The following is a 15,683-nucleotide window of genomic DNA, read 5'->3' on the forward strand; positions in this document are numbered from 1 at the left end:
AACCTTCTGTAGGATGACCAAAGGGCCAGTCCTGTGACTACTACAGTTCTGGAATATGGGACTGACTTTCTCACCAACATCAGCAAACCACCTGTCAGTCTGCCCGTCTTCATTTTCCTTCATTCAGTTTGACCAAGCTTCTTGAGAGAAGGAACACAAAAGAGGTTTCCAGGCTGTGTGCCTGGACCAGGCACTTTCTCTTGGGTCTCCCACCTGGAGACCTCACAGAAGCAGGCAGATAGGCCCGAAAGGGGGATAATTGCCCCCCCCCCCCAGTCATCCGTGGGATTTAAAATTATGGATTTGGTGTTCCCCGAGGTCCCAAAAGTTGGATAAACAAGAAGAAATATTAAAAGTAAAAATAAACAAATAAATAAATAATAGAATTGTATTAGTAGAGATATGATTTAAGTGTTATGTTAGAATTAGTAGGGATAAGATTTAAGAATTTAGTTTATATATGAAGATTTATTATAAAAAGTTAAACAAATTTCTTCTTTTCATTTAAAGTAATAAGTCGATTTTAAGCATTTTTTGAATGTATTCTTTTTTCTGTATTGAAAGTTTACTTCTAGAATAAGCGGGGAAGATACAACCCCATTTCTATGTTAAATGTATGTTTGTCAGTTTTGTCTGTTTTAAGAAAATTAATAAAATTTATTGAAAAAAAAAAGTTGGAGATCCCTGCTATAAAGTATAGTATGCAACTGTCTTTAGTATAAATATTATTTCCCATTACATTGCATTATTTCTAAAACCTTATACTTTTATCTGCAGGGTGCCCAGGAAATGTTTAATGCTCTGCCTTGTGAGTTTGTGGAACCCCATGAATTGAAGGAGGTCTCTAGAACTGGAGGTACTACTGAATTAATCATACGTGCATTAGAAATTTGCAGTATTTAATATCTCTGTCTGATTTACTGCCTACTTCATCACAGACCTTAGAAAAGTATATGGAACAGTACTAAGTCGACATCATCATGTTGTAAGGAAAACTGACGGGGTTTATGATCCAGTAGAATACAACGAGCATCCAGAACGCTATATATCACGGTTTAACAATGATGTAAGTAGGACTTCTAATTTTTCTAGGTTAGGAGCTCCTTGTTCTTTGAAGTCCACCATAGATTGTGAGCACCTGCCCTTTAGTCATGAAACATTTCTCTGAAATTCATGCTAACGCTGGAAATTCTTGGCAAAGTATCCTATCCAAACAAGGCTTTTTTTGGCTTTTTTGGGGGGTGGGTATCTTCAATTCTTGATTACCTAGATCTGCTTTTGGAAAGCGCACAATTTGCATGTAACCCCCAATGATTAAAAGTGTCCGCTTCTGAAGGAACCCAATGTGCTGTCACCAAAAGTTTCTGCCAACTACCACCGAAGGAAGTACGCTTAGGGCTCCTCTTCAGTGAGGTAGGAAAGGATAATTTTTCCAGAAGTACAGAGTGGTACAATCTGTCCTCAAGCATTCAGCATTGTAAAAGGAGGTCTATCTTGACCACCAATTATCAGGCAGCCTGTTCTGCACCCAATTTTTTTGATGTCAAAATAAGTGTGAGGGACCTGGATGGGTGTCAACAAACTCAAACTCAATCCAGACAAGACGGAGTGGCTGTGGGTCTTGCCTCCCAAGGACAATTCTATCTGTCCATCCATTACCCTGGGGGGGAATTATTGACCCCCTCAGAGAGGGTCCGCAACTTGGGCGTCCTCCTCAACCCACAGCTCACATTAGAGAAACATCTTTCAGCTGTGGCGAGGGGGGCGTTTGCCTGGTGCGCCAGTTGTGGCCCTATTTGGACCGGGAGTCATTGCTCACAGTCACTCATGCCCTCATCACCCCGAGGCTCAACTACTGTAACACTCTCTACATGGGGCTACCTTTGAAAAGTGTTCGGAAACTTCAGATCGTGCAGAATGCAGCTGCGAGAGCAATTATGGGCTTCTCTAAATATGCCCATATCACTCCAACACTCCGCAGTCTGCATTGGTTGCCGATCAGTTTCCGGTCACAATTCAAAGTGTTGGTTATGACCTATAAAGCCCTTCATGGCACCGGACCAGAATATCTCCAGGACCGCCTTCTGCCGCACGAATCCCAGCGACCGGTTCGGTCCCACAGAGTTGGCCTTCTCCGGGTCCCGTCGACTAAACAATGCCATCTGGCGGGACCCAGGGGAAGAGCCTTCTCTGTGGCGGCTCCGACCCTCTGGAACCAGCTTCCCCCTGAGATTAGGATTGCCCCCACCCTCCTTGCCTTTCGCAAACTTCTTAAAACTCACCTCTGCCGTCAGGCATGGGGGAACTGAAAGATCTCTCCCTTGCCCATGTTGTTTTGGTGTTAGATTGATTGTGTGCTTGTTTTTTTTTTAATATATATTCTGGGGTTGTTTTTTATGAATTTTTTAGCTTAAATTGTAATTGGATTGGTGGGTATTGGATTTGTTATTATGTATTGTTTTTACCTTGTTGTGAGCTGCCCCAAGTTTGCGGAGAGGGGCGGCATATAAATCCAATAAATCTAATCTAATCTAATTCAGTTGATGGAAACAGCCATTCAAAGTAATGAATTTGACATCGCAGGCAATAAGTAAAATACCGTTTCGTTTACAGATTGCACCCTATGCCACCTGCGTGATAAATGGAATCTACTGGGAGCCGAACACTCCACGCTTGCTAAGCAGACAGGATGCACAAAATCTTTTGACTCCTCTCCAGCCTTCTCCTGCTGCTACAGAGGGCTGTCCTGAATTGCCACACAAGTAAGATCTTTCAACTGGGACGTGATTTGGAAACAACCAGCTCAGTATCACAGCATAATGGATGGAGTTGGAACCAGACTTAGAGCTTGCGGAGTTTGACTGGCACAGAAAAAATGAAAACATCTCAGAAAGCATTGGAAAAGCAATGCCCTTTAATCCCCCCTTTCCTTCTGTCATGCCCTATGCCACTTTAATATTATTCCAGAAGATGCTCAGATGTTCTAGAACATGAGTAGTGCTGTAGGTTTATTAATTTATTTTATTAGATTTGTATGCCGCCCCTCTCCGAAGACTCGGGGCGGCTCACAACAACAATAAAAAACAGTATAAACAATGGAATAAATCTAATAATAAGAATTATATAAAAACCCCAACTGTTAAAAAAACCATACAACACATACATTCCAAACATAAAATATAAGAAAGCCTGGGGGAGATGTCTTAGTTCCCCCATGCCTGGCAATATAGGTGGGTCTTGAGTAACTTGCAAAAGACAAGGAGGGTGGGGGCTGTTTTAATCTCTGGGGGGAGTTGATTCCAGAGGACCGGGGCCACCACAGAGAAGGCTTTTCCCCTGGGGCCTCCCAAATGACATTGTTTGGTCGATGGGACCTGGAGAAGGCCAACTCTGTGGGACCTTATTGGCCGCTGGGATTCGTGCGGTAGAAGGCGGTTCTGGAGGTATTCTGGTCCAATGTCATGAAGGGCTTTAAAGGTCATTACCAACACTTTGAATTGTGACCGGAAACCGATCGGCAGCCAGTGCAGGCCACAGAGTGTTGTAGAAACGTGGGCGAATCTAGGAAGCCCCACGATAACTCTCGCGGCCACATTCTGCACGATCTGAAGTTTCCGAACACTTTTCAAAGGTAGCCCCATGTAGAGAGCGTTGCAGTAATCGAACCTTGAGGTGATAAGGGCATGAGTGACTGTGAGTAATGACTCCCTGTCCAAATAGGGCTGCAACTGATGCACCAGGCGAACCTGGGCAAACACCCCCCTCACCACAGCCGAAAGATGGTTGCAAGACAGATGATAATTGATAAACTGGGCCTAATATATCCAAAATAGCCAGATGCCAAATTATCTTCTTCAGCTACTATCGTCATCATTTCTATTATTAGTCATGCCGGTTAGGCTGGCAGAGTAATAGGTAATGATTAATTTATCTAATTGCTACTTAAAACTCTCACTCCTGTCCAATAAAGACAAATAGTAATAAAAGATCTTAGAATATTAAATGTTAATATTAATATTAGAATATTAAACGGCTTGCCAGCTACAAATATAGGGCAAATATCATTTAAAACTAGTTAGGGCAAGCGAGACAGTTTAAAAACTGCAGATCTGTTTGGATGAAAATTCCTTTGCCTATTAATAGATAACATTGAGGGGTTCCTTGTCAATCTGAAGAAGTTAAAATCCTTACAAATAGCATGTCTGCAAATGATGTCAAGATTTATAGACCAATCATTTGAGTTTTAATAGAATATGTCAACTCTAGAAAGTGACACATTTAATCCCAATTGTCAGGGCTTGAATAAGTCTCTGCTGAAGGTCTCCTATTCTTACCAATGCAGTAACTTTTCTGTTATTGCTAATAATATTTTTCCCCCTCTACTGAGTTCAGGTATGCATACGAATTCAGCTGCACTTCTCTATCTCTTGTGTCGGTAACTTGGTGACCTCAGATAGTTTGGGTTTATACAGTCTCTTGCCACTAGCCATGGTGGTTGGTACTGGTAAAAATGAATCCAAAATATTTGGATGACAACAGTTATCGATCTGTCTTATATGACCTACTGTATATGGTTATTGCATTATGATTTCATGAATTTTAATTAATTAATTAATTAAGTAAGTAAGTGATTTTATAGGCTGCCCTTCTCCAAGTTGACTCAGGCGGCTTAAAAGAATAAAAAGACACAATAATAAAATACAGTTATAAAAATACAGTTTAGAACCCCAATACTAAACATCCATACTTCATGCATTCATAGCTAATAACCAGAACAGAATATAATGCTCAATGGCCCCAAGCTTGCCAGCAGAACCGGTGTTTTTAAGGCCTTTCAAAAGGCCAGGAGGATGGGGGAATCCGAATCTCTGGGGAAAGTTGATTCCAGAGGACCGGAGCTGCCACAGAGAAGGCCCTTCCCCACAGTCATGCCAGGCGACATTGCTTGGCTGGCGGGGCCTGGAGAGGGCCGACTCTGTGGGCTCTTATCAGTCGCTGGGATCATGAGGCAGAAGATGGTCCCACAGGTAATCTGCTCCTATGCCATTTTAGTCATGTCCCATTCTGCTGTCTTGATTTTAAACATACCTTTAAAAATACTAAAATTAAAAAAAAATCATACTACTATTTACGTATAAACTTTACCTGATGACTAGCATTGGGTTAGCATTCTTCCCACAGTTTTCATTCCTTTTTAAAAAATTGTACCCCAGAATTGCTAATGCTTCTCAAGTTTCCAATTTTATTGTTTTTTTAAAATTAATGTCAACCTTCTGGGGATGAATGTAGTTAAATCAGCCTCACTATTTAAGCTATAAGTAGTGTTGAAAACACAAAGAGACAAAGGAAGCTCCAGAACTATTCCTAATTTGGGTCATTGTCCAATTAGAACATGGTTAGAGGCTAGATATTCAGAAATATGATTCTCATAAGACAATGAAGACAATATTTTTTCCACTTAAATCTATCCATAATGACCATTCATTCATTATTTTGAGGGATTTTTTGGTCAATTGATTATTATTTAATCTATTCTAGACTTGTTGCAATATGTGACATCTCAGCAGACACTGAAGGATCTATAGAATTTATGACAGAATGTACAACGATTGATAGTCCATTCTGTATGTATGATGCTGACCAGCACATTATTCATGACAGGTAAGAGATTTTATTTTTACGTTTGTACCGGCTTGCTTTTGAATTGGATTAAGAATTTTTTTGTTTTTTAGAATCCTTTACCTTAACTAGGATGAATGTAATCAAGCATAAGGGATGACAAAATAACTTAGTTTAAGGAATTTCTGGAAATAAAAGTTTCCTGTCTAACCAGTCCTTTTTTGCAGTCATTTGTAAATGAGTCCCTTCTCAAAACCTCTCTGTTCTCTTAAACAGTGTGCAAAAATTAATCAGACTTTTTGGAAGGGAAATGAATTTTTTATTCTGCGTATTATTTACTTTAAGTAAATAGTAGATAGCCAGATTTGGGAAGTAGGTCACACTCCCTAGAATTCCGTAGACCAGGAATATCAAACTGAAGGCCCAGGGGCTGTATCTGGCCCACATGGTGCTTAGATCTGGCCCATTCTGGCCGCCTGTAGCCCTCACAAGCTCTATTTTCACTTTTAGAGGGTTGCCACTGCAGCCACAAAGGGAGCTTGTGAGACCTGCGGTTAGTCCTCCTGAGCTCCATTTTCAGTATTTCAGTAGCAGAGGATTGCAGGAAGCTGTTGCAGCCAAAAACAGATCTTGGGAGCCCGATTTCACGGGCAGAGTGCTCGGGTCATCACAGGCTCCCCCAACACAAGTGACGTTAAGCTGACCATGCTCACCCTGGCCACGCCCATCCTGGCTATGCTCATCCTGGTGCCCATGCTCAAAGAAAACGCTGATGTGGCCCTCAGAGAAATTGAGTTTGGCACCCCTGCCCTAGACCCTATCTGATAGGTCCATGATGGCATACCTAGGGCACGGCTCCACAGGTGGCATTCGGAGCTTTATCTGAGGGCACACGAGACATTACCGTATGTCAGCTCCAGCATGCATACATGTACTGGCCAGCTGATTTTTGGCCTTGGGGAAGCCTCTGGAGGACAAAAAACAGCCCAATGGGCAAACTGAAAGTCCATTTTTCAAAAGTTCCCATTTGCCCTTTGGGCTGTTCTTCTCACTCTAGAGGCTTCAGAGAAGCCTGAGGTTGAAAAATGGCCCAATGGGCGGGGCACATGCAGTGATGCGATCATGCACAGTGTGGCACATGCATGGACATATGTACACTAGCATGCGCCCATACTCCTGTTTTTGGCACACAAGAAGAAAAAGATTCACCATCTCTGTGATAGGTTGTTCCTTCCACCTTAAGAGACATTTATTCTCTCTCCCAACTCCATTCTTTGGCTGTTCATAACATGGAATGAAATGTCTCTTTCTTCCAGTGTGGAGGGACTTGGGATTTTGATGTGTTCCATTGATAACCTACCAGCTCAGCTTCCAATAGAGGCAACAGAATGTTTTGGTGACATGCTGTTCCCCTACATTGAAGAAATGGTAAGTAGAGGATGCACCTTTTGATCTATTCTAAATAAGAGAAATCTGCTGTAAAATGTAACAGGCTTTCATGAAATGATTTCTAAATATTCTTTATTTCATCTTGCTAAAGTTTAATCTCTTCAAATGGTTTAATATTTTCAAATGTTGTTGGACGGCTTTTCTTTCTTTCTCTGCTCACATTGCTTGAGAAAAAAAAATCATCATTTGGGATAATAATATAGAAGATGAATGTTGCGTACATATGGCAGCTGTTTCGTTGAAGTTGTCTTCCTGCCTAAATTATGATGGCTCTTTTCTGGATATGTTTCATCTCTGCTAATTTGGGCAGTTCTTCAAAAGGTGGCTAGGAAAACATTTTTTTTAAAAAAAAAAATTCAATAGATAATATTATACTATATCCCAATCTGATTGGCTATGTGGTATCATGATATAATTACATTTGTGATATTTAAAGTGGAAAATGGACAATATTGAATTTGAAAAAAAATATGTCTGTAAATAGTTATAGTAAAACCAGTGAAAATTTAGATAGCAGAAAACCTCCAATACAGTGGTTACAAAATTTAATATAGCTTTAATCTGCACTGGAAATATATCTTGGGTAGAGTTGTGTAAAGTAATAACTCTATTTGTGGAGTCCTTGGTGCTCTCTGAACTTGGTTGTTTGTTTTTAGATGTTTTATTACCTGAGTAGGTAACATCATCAGAGTTAGTGAGTACACAGTTTACTCCCTGTTTATTTATGTAGTAGCTTACCCTACTAGTGTTGATAGGAATGTGGTTTTCTCCTCATTAGTTTCTGTTTATGATATTCGGATATTTTTAATTTTTTGGCTAGATTTTGTCTGCTTATCCTGCTTTTCTGTTTGCTAGATTCCTGCTTATATGGGTTTTGGTTTTCTAGAGTATAATGTGGTCTTTTTGGTTCCTTCTTACATCACAAAAGTGCAGCAATGCTTTTGACATTTGACAAAAGGGGCTACCTTTGAATAGTGTTCGGAAACTTCAGATCGTGCAGAATGCAGCTGCGAGAGCAATCATGGGCTTCCCCAGGTATGCCCGTGTTACACCAACACTCTGCAGTCTGCATTGGTTGCCGATCAGTTTCCGGTCACAATTCAAAGTGTTGGTTATCACCTATAAAGCCCTTCATGGCATCGGACCAGAATATCTCTGTGACCGCCTTTTGCCACATGAATCCCAGCGACCGGTTAGGTCCCACAGAGTTGGCCTTCTCCTGGTCCCGTCGATGAAACAATGTCGTCTGGTGGGACCCAGGGGAAGAGCCTTCTCTGTGGCGGCCCTGACCCTCTGGAATTAACACCCCCTAAGAGATTAGGATTGCCCCCACCCTCCTTGCCTTTCGCAAACTTCTCAAAACCCACCTCTGTTGCCAAGCTTGGGGAAATTGATTCCCCTGGACCGTTTCCGCTTTGTGTATGGTTTGTATGAAATGCATGAGTGTTTTTTATATTAAGGGTTTTAAAGTGTTTTTAAGTATTGGATTTGTACTGTTCTTGTTGTGAGCCACTCCGAGTCTGCAGAGAGGGGCGGCATACAAATCTAATAAATAAATAAAAAATAAAAGCCTTTAATCCTATGGATGCCTCTGGAAACTATCGTTAACTTAATTTTATTTTAAATCTTTATTGATTCACCCAGTACTGTACAACAATTTTCTGACAACTGATAAATAGAGGTTAGGAAAGATTTGTGGCTGACAAATCTTACCTGTAGAGGGACGTGACTATTATAGCAGTTTTTTAAATACAGTGGTACCTCTACTTACAAACTTAATTTGTTCTGTGACCAGGTTCTTAAGTAGATAGGTTTGTTAGAAGAAGCAATGTTTCCCATAGGAATCAATGTAAAAGCAAATAACGCATGCGATTGGGAAAACCACAGGGAGGGTGGAGGCCCTGTTTCCTCCCTGGAGATTCCTAGAGAGGCTCCATGGAGACTTCTCCCTGTCTTTTCTGCCTCTGTTTCCTCCCAGGAGGTTCCTAGAAAGGCCCCACAGAAGCTTCTCCCCACCTTTTCTGGCCCTGTTTCCTCCCAGGAGATTCCTAGAGAGGCCCCATGGAGGCTTCTCCCCACCTTTTCTGGTTACAGTTTCAGAGGCTCGGGTTTGTAAGTGGAAAATGGTTCTTGAGAAGAGGCAAAAAAATCTTGTACACCCGGTTCTTATCTAGAAAAGTCTGTAAGTGGAGGCGTTCTTAGGTGCCACTGTACTAGGCTGCAATTCTATATCTTTAAGCACTAATTGCATGACATAAAAACAATGAACTAAGTTTATAGCAGCATTATTGATTATTTTGAGAGTAGGGCGGTTTAAAATAGCTACTAAAGATAAATATGTACATATTAAACATCAAATTTTAATCAATTTGGATTCTGAATATCTTTTAAAATGGAGACAGCAGTGACTGAATTTGGGATAATCTCATATAAGACTAAGCTATTCTGTGGGCTAGAAATGGACTTCAAATGTGTTCATAGCACATCAAATGGTGCTTCCAGTTCAAGTTATTCCTTTGTTATGAGGAATTATTCAAATACATTAGACTATAACTTTCACAGTCATTGGTGTGATATCGCTTTGCTTATCCCTATTTAAACAGTGATTATGTAAAATCCAGTTGTTAAGCTGGTTTCTTATAGTTTCTTTTCTGTTGTGATATGAAAACTTATCTGTTAAATTTAGTTCCTTTCTAAAATTTACTCAAGAGCAAAAAGAATGATCTTTTATGTTACATACTAAGAATCATAGTTCTTGCATCTTTTGCCTTCTAGATAAAACCTGTAATTATCAAGGAATGTACAAAAAGACATGTCTTGTATATTTGACCTTTTAAAATTTATTTTGTCATTCTTCTTTTCTTCCTGCCTTCCCACTTTTGTATATGTCACAGATCAGACATCCTCTGGATAAAAAGTTGGAACTGTTTCTTGATTTCATCTTTATAAAATTGTACACATGTAACATAGTCTGTGGTATAAAAATATAGTGCGCTTGTATTCTTCTCACTTCAGTGATGTTAATACAGTATTAAGTTAAAATGTGGAGAAGTTAATCCTAGAAAAGCTTTAATTGGCAATTAACATTTCAGAAAATTTCTCATTTTCAAAATAACGTGGCTACTATGCAGCCAGCTTTTTCATCTAAGTTTCTGTCTTGACAGTTCCTATGTTTTTAATAATCCCCCCCCAAGGTTCTCTTACCTGCCCAACATAATTACATACCGTGTTTCCCCGAAAGTAAGACAGTGTCTTCCTTTTTTTTTATCCCCAAAAGCCCCACTATGTCTTACTTTTGGGGTATGTCTTATATTGTCCCGGGCACCGGGGCCGGCTCGTCTTTGGGCTTCGGCCCGGGTGAGGCCTCTTCGGGCGCCGGAGCCGGCGGCGACTTCCTGACGCGCTACCGGCTGGTGTCGTCTAAGCTCCGCAAGCGCTTCCTGCACAAGCCCAACGTGTCAGAGGCGTAGGAGCAGTTCGCGGCGCTGGTGAGGGAGCTGCGCGCCCAGGAGAGTCTCCCATACGCAGCCTGGTGCCAGCTGGCGGTGGCGCGCTGCGCCCAGAGCTTGGGCCACCCGGCGGGTGAGGCGGCGGCCCTGGCCGAAGCGGCGCGGCTCTGGCTGCGGCACGAGCGGGAGCTCCAACTGCGGCAAGGCAGCTAGATGAGAGGGAGGCGGCAATACCCCCGTGTTTCCCCGAAAGTAAGACATATGTCTTACTTTCGGGGTACGGCTTATATTAGCTGACCCCCCTGAAACCCCCGATACGTCTTACAATTGGGGGTGTCTTACTATCGGGGAAACAGGGTATCTGAGGGGGGGGGGTGTCTATGTGAAAGCAAGTATTCTGACACAAAATCTTGTTCTCCGCAGCTCCTCTCTGATGCTTCAGAATCACTGGATAGCCAGAATTACTCACCTGTAGTTAGAGATGTAAGTCTTAAAAATCAATTGTCTTTCTTCCACACACTTTAAAAAGGAAATGTAAAGTGAGTAACGAAGTCTCTCCTATATCTTCTAGGCAGTGATTGCATCCAATGGTTCACTGACTGATAAGTATAAATATATCCAGAAACTGAGGGAGAAGAGGTAATACACAGAGTATTTCTTTCCTCTTCAGAATATATTAATCTCAAGTGTAAAATTATTGAGTTTGTGTGTGCATGCTAATATGAATGTTTTCTTTTATGACATGAGGTTAACATAGCAATCACAACGTGTCTATGTAAAGTCATGCAAAAATAAAAGAAGCAAATATGGACCATTCCTTCTAGTGCTACCACTAATGTTTAGGTATTTGTGATTCTTTGGGAAAATGTGCAAAATTTACTTTTAGACCTGATCATCTGGATTATAGTCTCTTGCCACTGAAATATGTCGTATATAAAGATTCACTTGAAAATTACATTGTCATTGATTTGAAGGATTCATTTGAAGGCAATTCAATTTAGTGCAGAACTCAATTGATATAATAAAGTGGTTTCTGCATTTTGTGATTGTGGCGACATGCGGACAACAACACATGACTTTTGTGCCCTGTTTAATGCACACTTGAGGACCTTATGGCAGTGCAACAGAAACCAATTAATATTGTTAGTTTCTGGGCAAGATCTGTGTGACTTGTACATATTTTAATCTTGTATTTTATATTTTGTATTCTGTATCGTATACTATGTGTTATTTTAATTGTGATGCTTCTGACACAATTAAACAAATTACAAAGCGGCTTTATATAACACTAATTCTGAAAGGGTTACATTGGTTGCCCATTAGCTTTTGAACCCAAGATGCTGGTTCCCATCTTTATTGCACATTCAGAACCTGCAATTAACAATTTAGCAAGATGCCAAAGATCACAGAGGGAGAAGTAATGGTGCAAATTAGCTGAAATTTGTCATCTTTTTTCATTTGGGTTTTTAGAGGGATTTTGATTCTTCTTTGTTTTAAAATGTATATCTATCATATTTTAAGACTTGGGGTACATTTCTGTGTGTTTCCCATCACATACTTCAGAAAAAAAAAGGTACCATTTTTAGCAATTTTGGACAAAGAATCTTCTACAGTTTATAAGTGATAGTTGAGGCTTGTTTTGATCTTGTAATGATTCTATTTCTCTGTGGAAGTGTTTCTTTCAGTACTTCATCCAGAGAGAGGGAGGCGCTTCCATTTTGCCTAAGGACAGATAACCTCTGGTCTTAGATTGAGCAGGGCTGTGCAACATTTTTAAAGTTTAAAGTTTGCATCTCACTTAGAGGTCTTTTGGAAAGACCTCCACCAATATCATGCAGCCTTGGTCTTTCGTTATACACTGGCCTCAGGCAATTCATTTAGTTTTGGGGTGTGGGAAGAAGAGTTGTCCTGATATAGTTTTGGATGATGTAGTAGAAGTTGTGGGATTAAACCCTATTGTTTATGTATTATCATATTTTCTTTTTTTTAATTATAATTTTTTAAATTTAAAATGAAACAGACACATAAAAACGCACAAACATAAAAGAAAAATACACATTTTCTTTTTGTGAATGAATTCAGACTGGCTAGCTAAAAGATTATTAACATTTATATTTGAACAACTCTCACTGATCAATACAGCAAGCCCTATAATCGCGCTTAATAATATGTATTGATATTATGATGGCAGCAGATTTATTTATTTAGCATATGGCACTTGTTAGCCAAGGATCACTGAGATGGCTGGCTGCCTCTGTGAAAGGATTTTTTCAAGTGGGGTTATCTTTATCTGCAGGATGCCTGACTACCAGTAGCCAATCAGGGAAGGCTCCTTTCTTGTCTCTTCCGCTGTTTATTCACTCACGGGAATTGAACCGCTGACCTGCTGACCTCAGCGGTGCACAAGCCCAGTGTCTTACCTCATGAGCCAGCATGGCCCCTGGCAGCAGAAAGAAATATATACTGCTAAAAAAAATAAAGGGAACACTTAAACAACAGAATATAACTCCAAGTAAATCAAACTTCTGTGAAATCAAACTGTCCACTTAGGAAGCAAAACTGATTGACAATCAATTTTATTTTGTTGTCAGTACATTCAACTTTCTACAGAACAAAGTATTCAGTGAGAATATTTCATTCATTCAGATCTAGGATGTGTTATTTGAGTGTTTCCTTCATTTTTTTGAGCAGTGTAGATTATTTTCAACCTTGTAACACTAAAGCTACTGCTAAAGTTAGTAGAAGCACATATTTGCACACTATTAAGCTGAGCATTTTCACTATTCAAATGCAAATGCAATATTGAAAATATTTTCATATGGGCTGACGTTTAATGAGCTCTGAAGGAATAAAACCCTAGTAATAAAAAGGTTTAAAGCTAATTTATAATGTTAACAAAGTTCATGTTTGTTATGCTGATAAACACTTTTAATTGTATATCTATTTTAGGGAATATATGCAATCCCTGACCATGGATAAGAAGAAGAGGGTTTTAATACTTGGATCTGGATATGTTTCTGAGCCTGTAATAGAATATCTTACAAGAGACCCCAATGTTGAAATAACAGCAGGTTTGTAAGTAAGGTTATAACCTTAAAATCTCAGCATTGTTGAAACTAGGGGAATTTCATTTATTCAATTTCTCATTTATTTGAGAAGGACTGTCTCTTTGTTCCTTCTGTTTGTTCTTGGCTGGGGTACATGTAGTCCTCACCTTATGACCACAATTGGGACCAGAATTTCCATTGTTCAGCAAAGCATTTGTTAAGGGAGTCATGCCCAATTTTACGGTCTTGTTTCTTTGTCATGGTTGTTAAAGCGAATCAATGCATTTAACTGAATCAGGCAGTTGTTCTGGCTTCCCCAAATGGTGATCACATGACTCTGGGACATTGTAACCAACGTAACTACATGCTGGTTGCTAAGTGCCCAACTTTTTTTTGCCTGTTCATGGGGATACTGCAATGGTTGCGATAGCACTAGCAATAGCACTTAGACTTACATACCACTTTTACAGTATAAAGTATAAAGTATATAAGTGCTCTTTATAGCCTTCTCTAAGCAGTTTACAGAGTCAGCATATTGCCCACAACAATCTGGGTCCTCATTTTACCCACCTCGGAAGGATGGAAGGCTGAGTCAACCTTGAGCCAATTAGACTTGAACTGCCAAACTTCTGGCAGCCGGTAGTCAGCAGAAATAGCCTGCACTACTGCATCCTAACCACTATGCCACCATTGCTCTTGCAAGTGGATGGACTAGTCATAAGTCACTTTTTCTGGGCCATTTTAATGATCACTAAAGAAATACTCTGTCTTACATATTGGCAAAAAGAATCAGAACACAAAATACAAACTTGGTAGAAATGAACTTTGGTCACTCTGTCAAAGACCTTGGAGTACTCATATCCAATGACCTAAGTTGCAGAACTCACTGTAACAACATTCATTCATTCATTCATTCATTCATTCATTCATTCATTCATTCATTCATTCATTCGATTTTTATGCCACCTTTCTCCTTAGACTCAGGGCGGCTTACAACATATTAGCAATAGCACTTTTTAACAGAGCCAGCATATTGCCCCCACAATCCGGGTCCTCATTTTATCCACTTTGGAAGGATGGAAGGCTGAGTCAACCTTGAGCCGGTGATGAGATTTGAACCGCTGATCTGCAGTCAGCTTTAGTGGCCTGCAGTACAGCACTCTAACCACTGCACCACCTCGGCTCTTAGTATTGCCAAAAAAAGCATTAAGAGTTGTTAATCTAATCTTACATAGCTTCTTCTCCAAAAACATTGAACTGCTAACCAGATCTTACAAAACCTTTGTCAGATCAATTCTAGAATACAGTTCACCTGTATAGAACCTGCATTGCATATCAGACATAAATACAATCAAGAGAGTCCAGAAATATTTCACAAGAAGAGTGCTTCACTCCCCCTCTCGCAACAAAACACCTTACTCCATCAGACTTGAAATACTGCGATTAGACAATTTACCACTACGTCGCCTCTGATATGATCTAACAGTAGTTCAGAAAATCATATACCTAAATGTCCTTCCTGTTAGTGACTACTTCACATTCAACCACAACAACACACGAGCACATAATAGATTCAAACTTAACGTAAACCACTACAAACTAGATTGCAGAAAATACGCCTGGAACGCATTACCTGACTCTGGTTTCTTCCCCAAACCCCCAAATCTTTAACCTCAAATTGTCTACAGTTGACTTCTCCCCTTTTCTAAGAGATTTGTAAGAGGCGTGCATAAGCGCACCATTGTGCCAACCGTCCCTGTCTTAGTCTTCTTTTATCATTATTTACTCCTTATGTTATGCTTATACAAACTACAATCCTATACTTGTTCGACAAAATAAAAATAAAAAATGGTTGTAATTCAAGGGCTCCCTGTGCAGGCCATTGGGTGGAATAAACATAGATTCTACTTGCAGAAGGGCATCACAGAGGCAGCCTGACATGAAAACTAAATATTTAAAAAATATTTTAACACTAAATCTTATGAAAACAACTACACTTACTGATTTATGAATTTACAACAAGAAATGGGTAAAAGCAGAAGAAGGCAAGCTTGTGTTTCAGTGCCAAAGGGTTCTGTACATCTTTAGGCCTGCATGCGTGAATATTTGCTTTGCTTTT

At 40.0% G+C, this 15,683-nt stretch overlaps 1 protein-coding gene across 2 annotated transcripts in view; it reads left to right on the forward strand.

Moving 5' to 3' along the window:
* AASS (aminoadipate-semialdehyde synthase) overlaps positions 1 to 15,683 on the forward strand; it is a 59,920-nt gene that overhangs the window by 17,850 nt on the left and 26,387 nt on the right. For both annotated transcript variants that reach the window (XM_070755443.1, XM_070755444.1), the window contains 8 exons: positions 778 to 856; positions 939 to 1,066; positions 2,614 to 2,762; positions 5,539 to 5,661; positions 6,936 to 7,047; positions 10,941 to 11,000; positions 11,089 to 11,156; positions 13,467 to 13,588. In XM_070755443.1, coding sequence (XP_070611544.1) covers positions 778 to 856; positions 939 to 1,066; positions 2,614 to 2,762; positions 5,539 to 5,661; positions 6,936 to 7,047; positions 10,941 to 11,000; positions 11,089 to 11,156; positions 13,467 to 13,588 — 841 coding nt within the window. The remainder of the gene's footprint in view (positions 1 to 777; positions 857 to 938; positions 1,067 to 2,613; positions 2,763 to 5,538; positions 5,662 to 6,935; positions 7,048 to 10,940; positions 11,001 to 11,088; positions 11,157 to 13,466; positions 13,589 to 15,683) is intronic.

This window comes from Erythrolamprus reginae, chromosome 6 (genome assembly GCF_031021105.1).
Source record: "Erythrolamprus reginae isolate rEryReg1 chromosome 6, rEryReg1.hap1, whole genome shotgun sequence".
NCBI classification, from domain to species: Eukaryota; Metazoa; Chordata; class Lepidosauria; order Squamata; family Dipsadidae; genus Erythrolamprus; species Erythrolamprus reginae.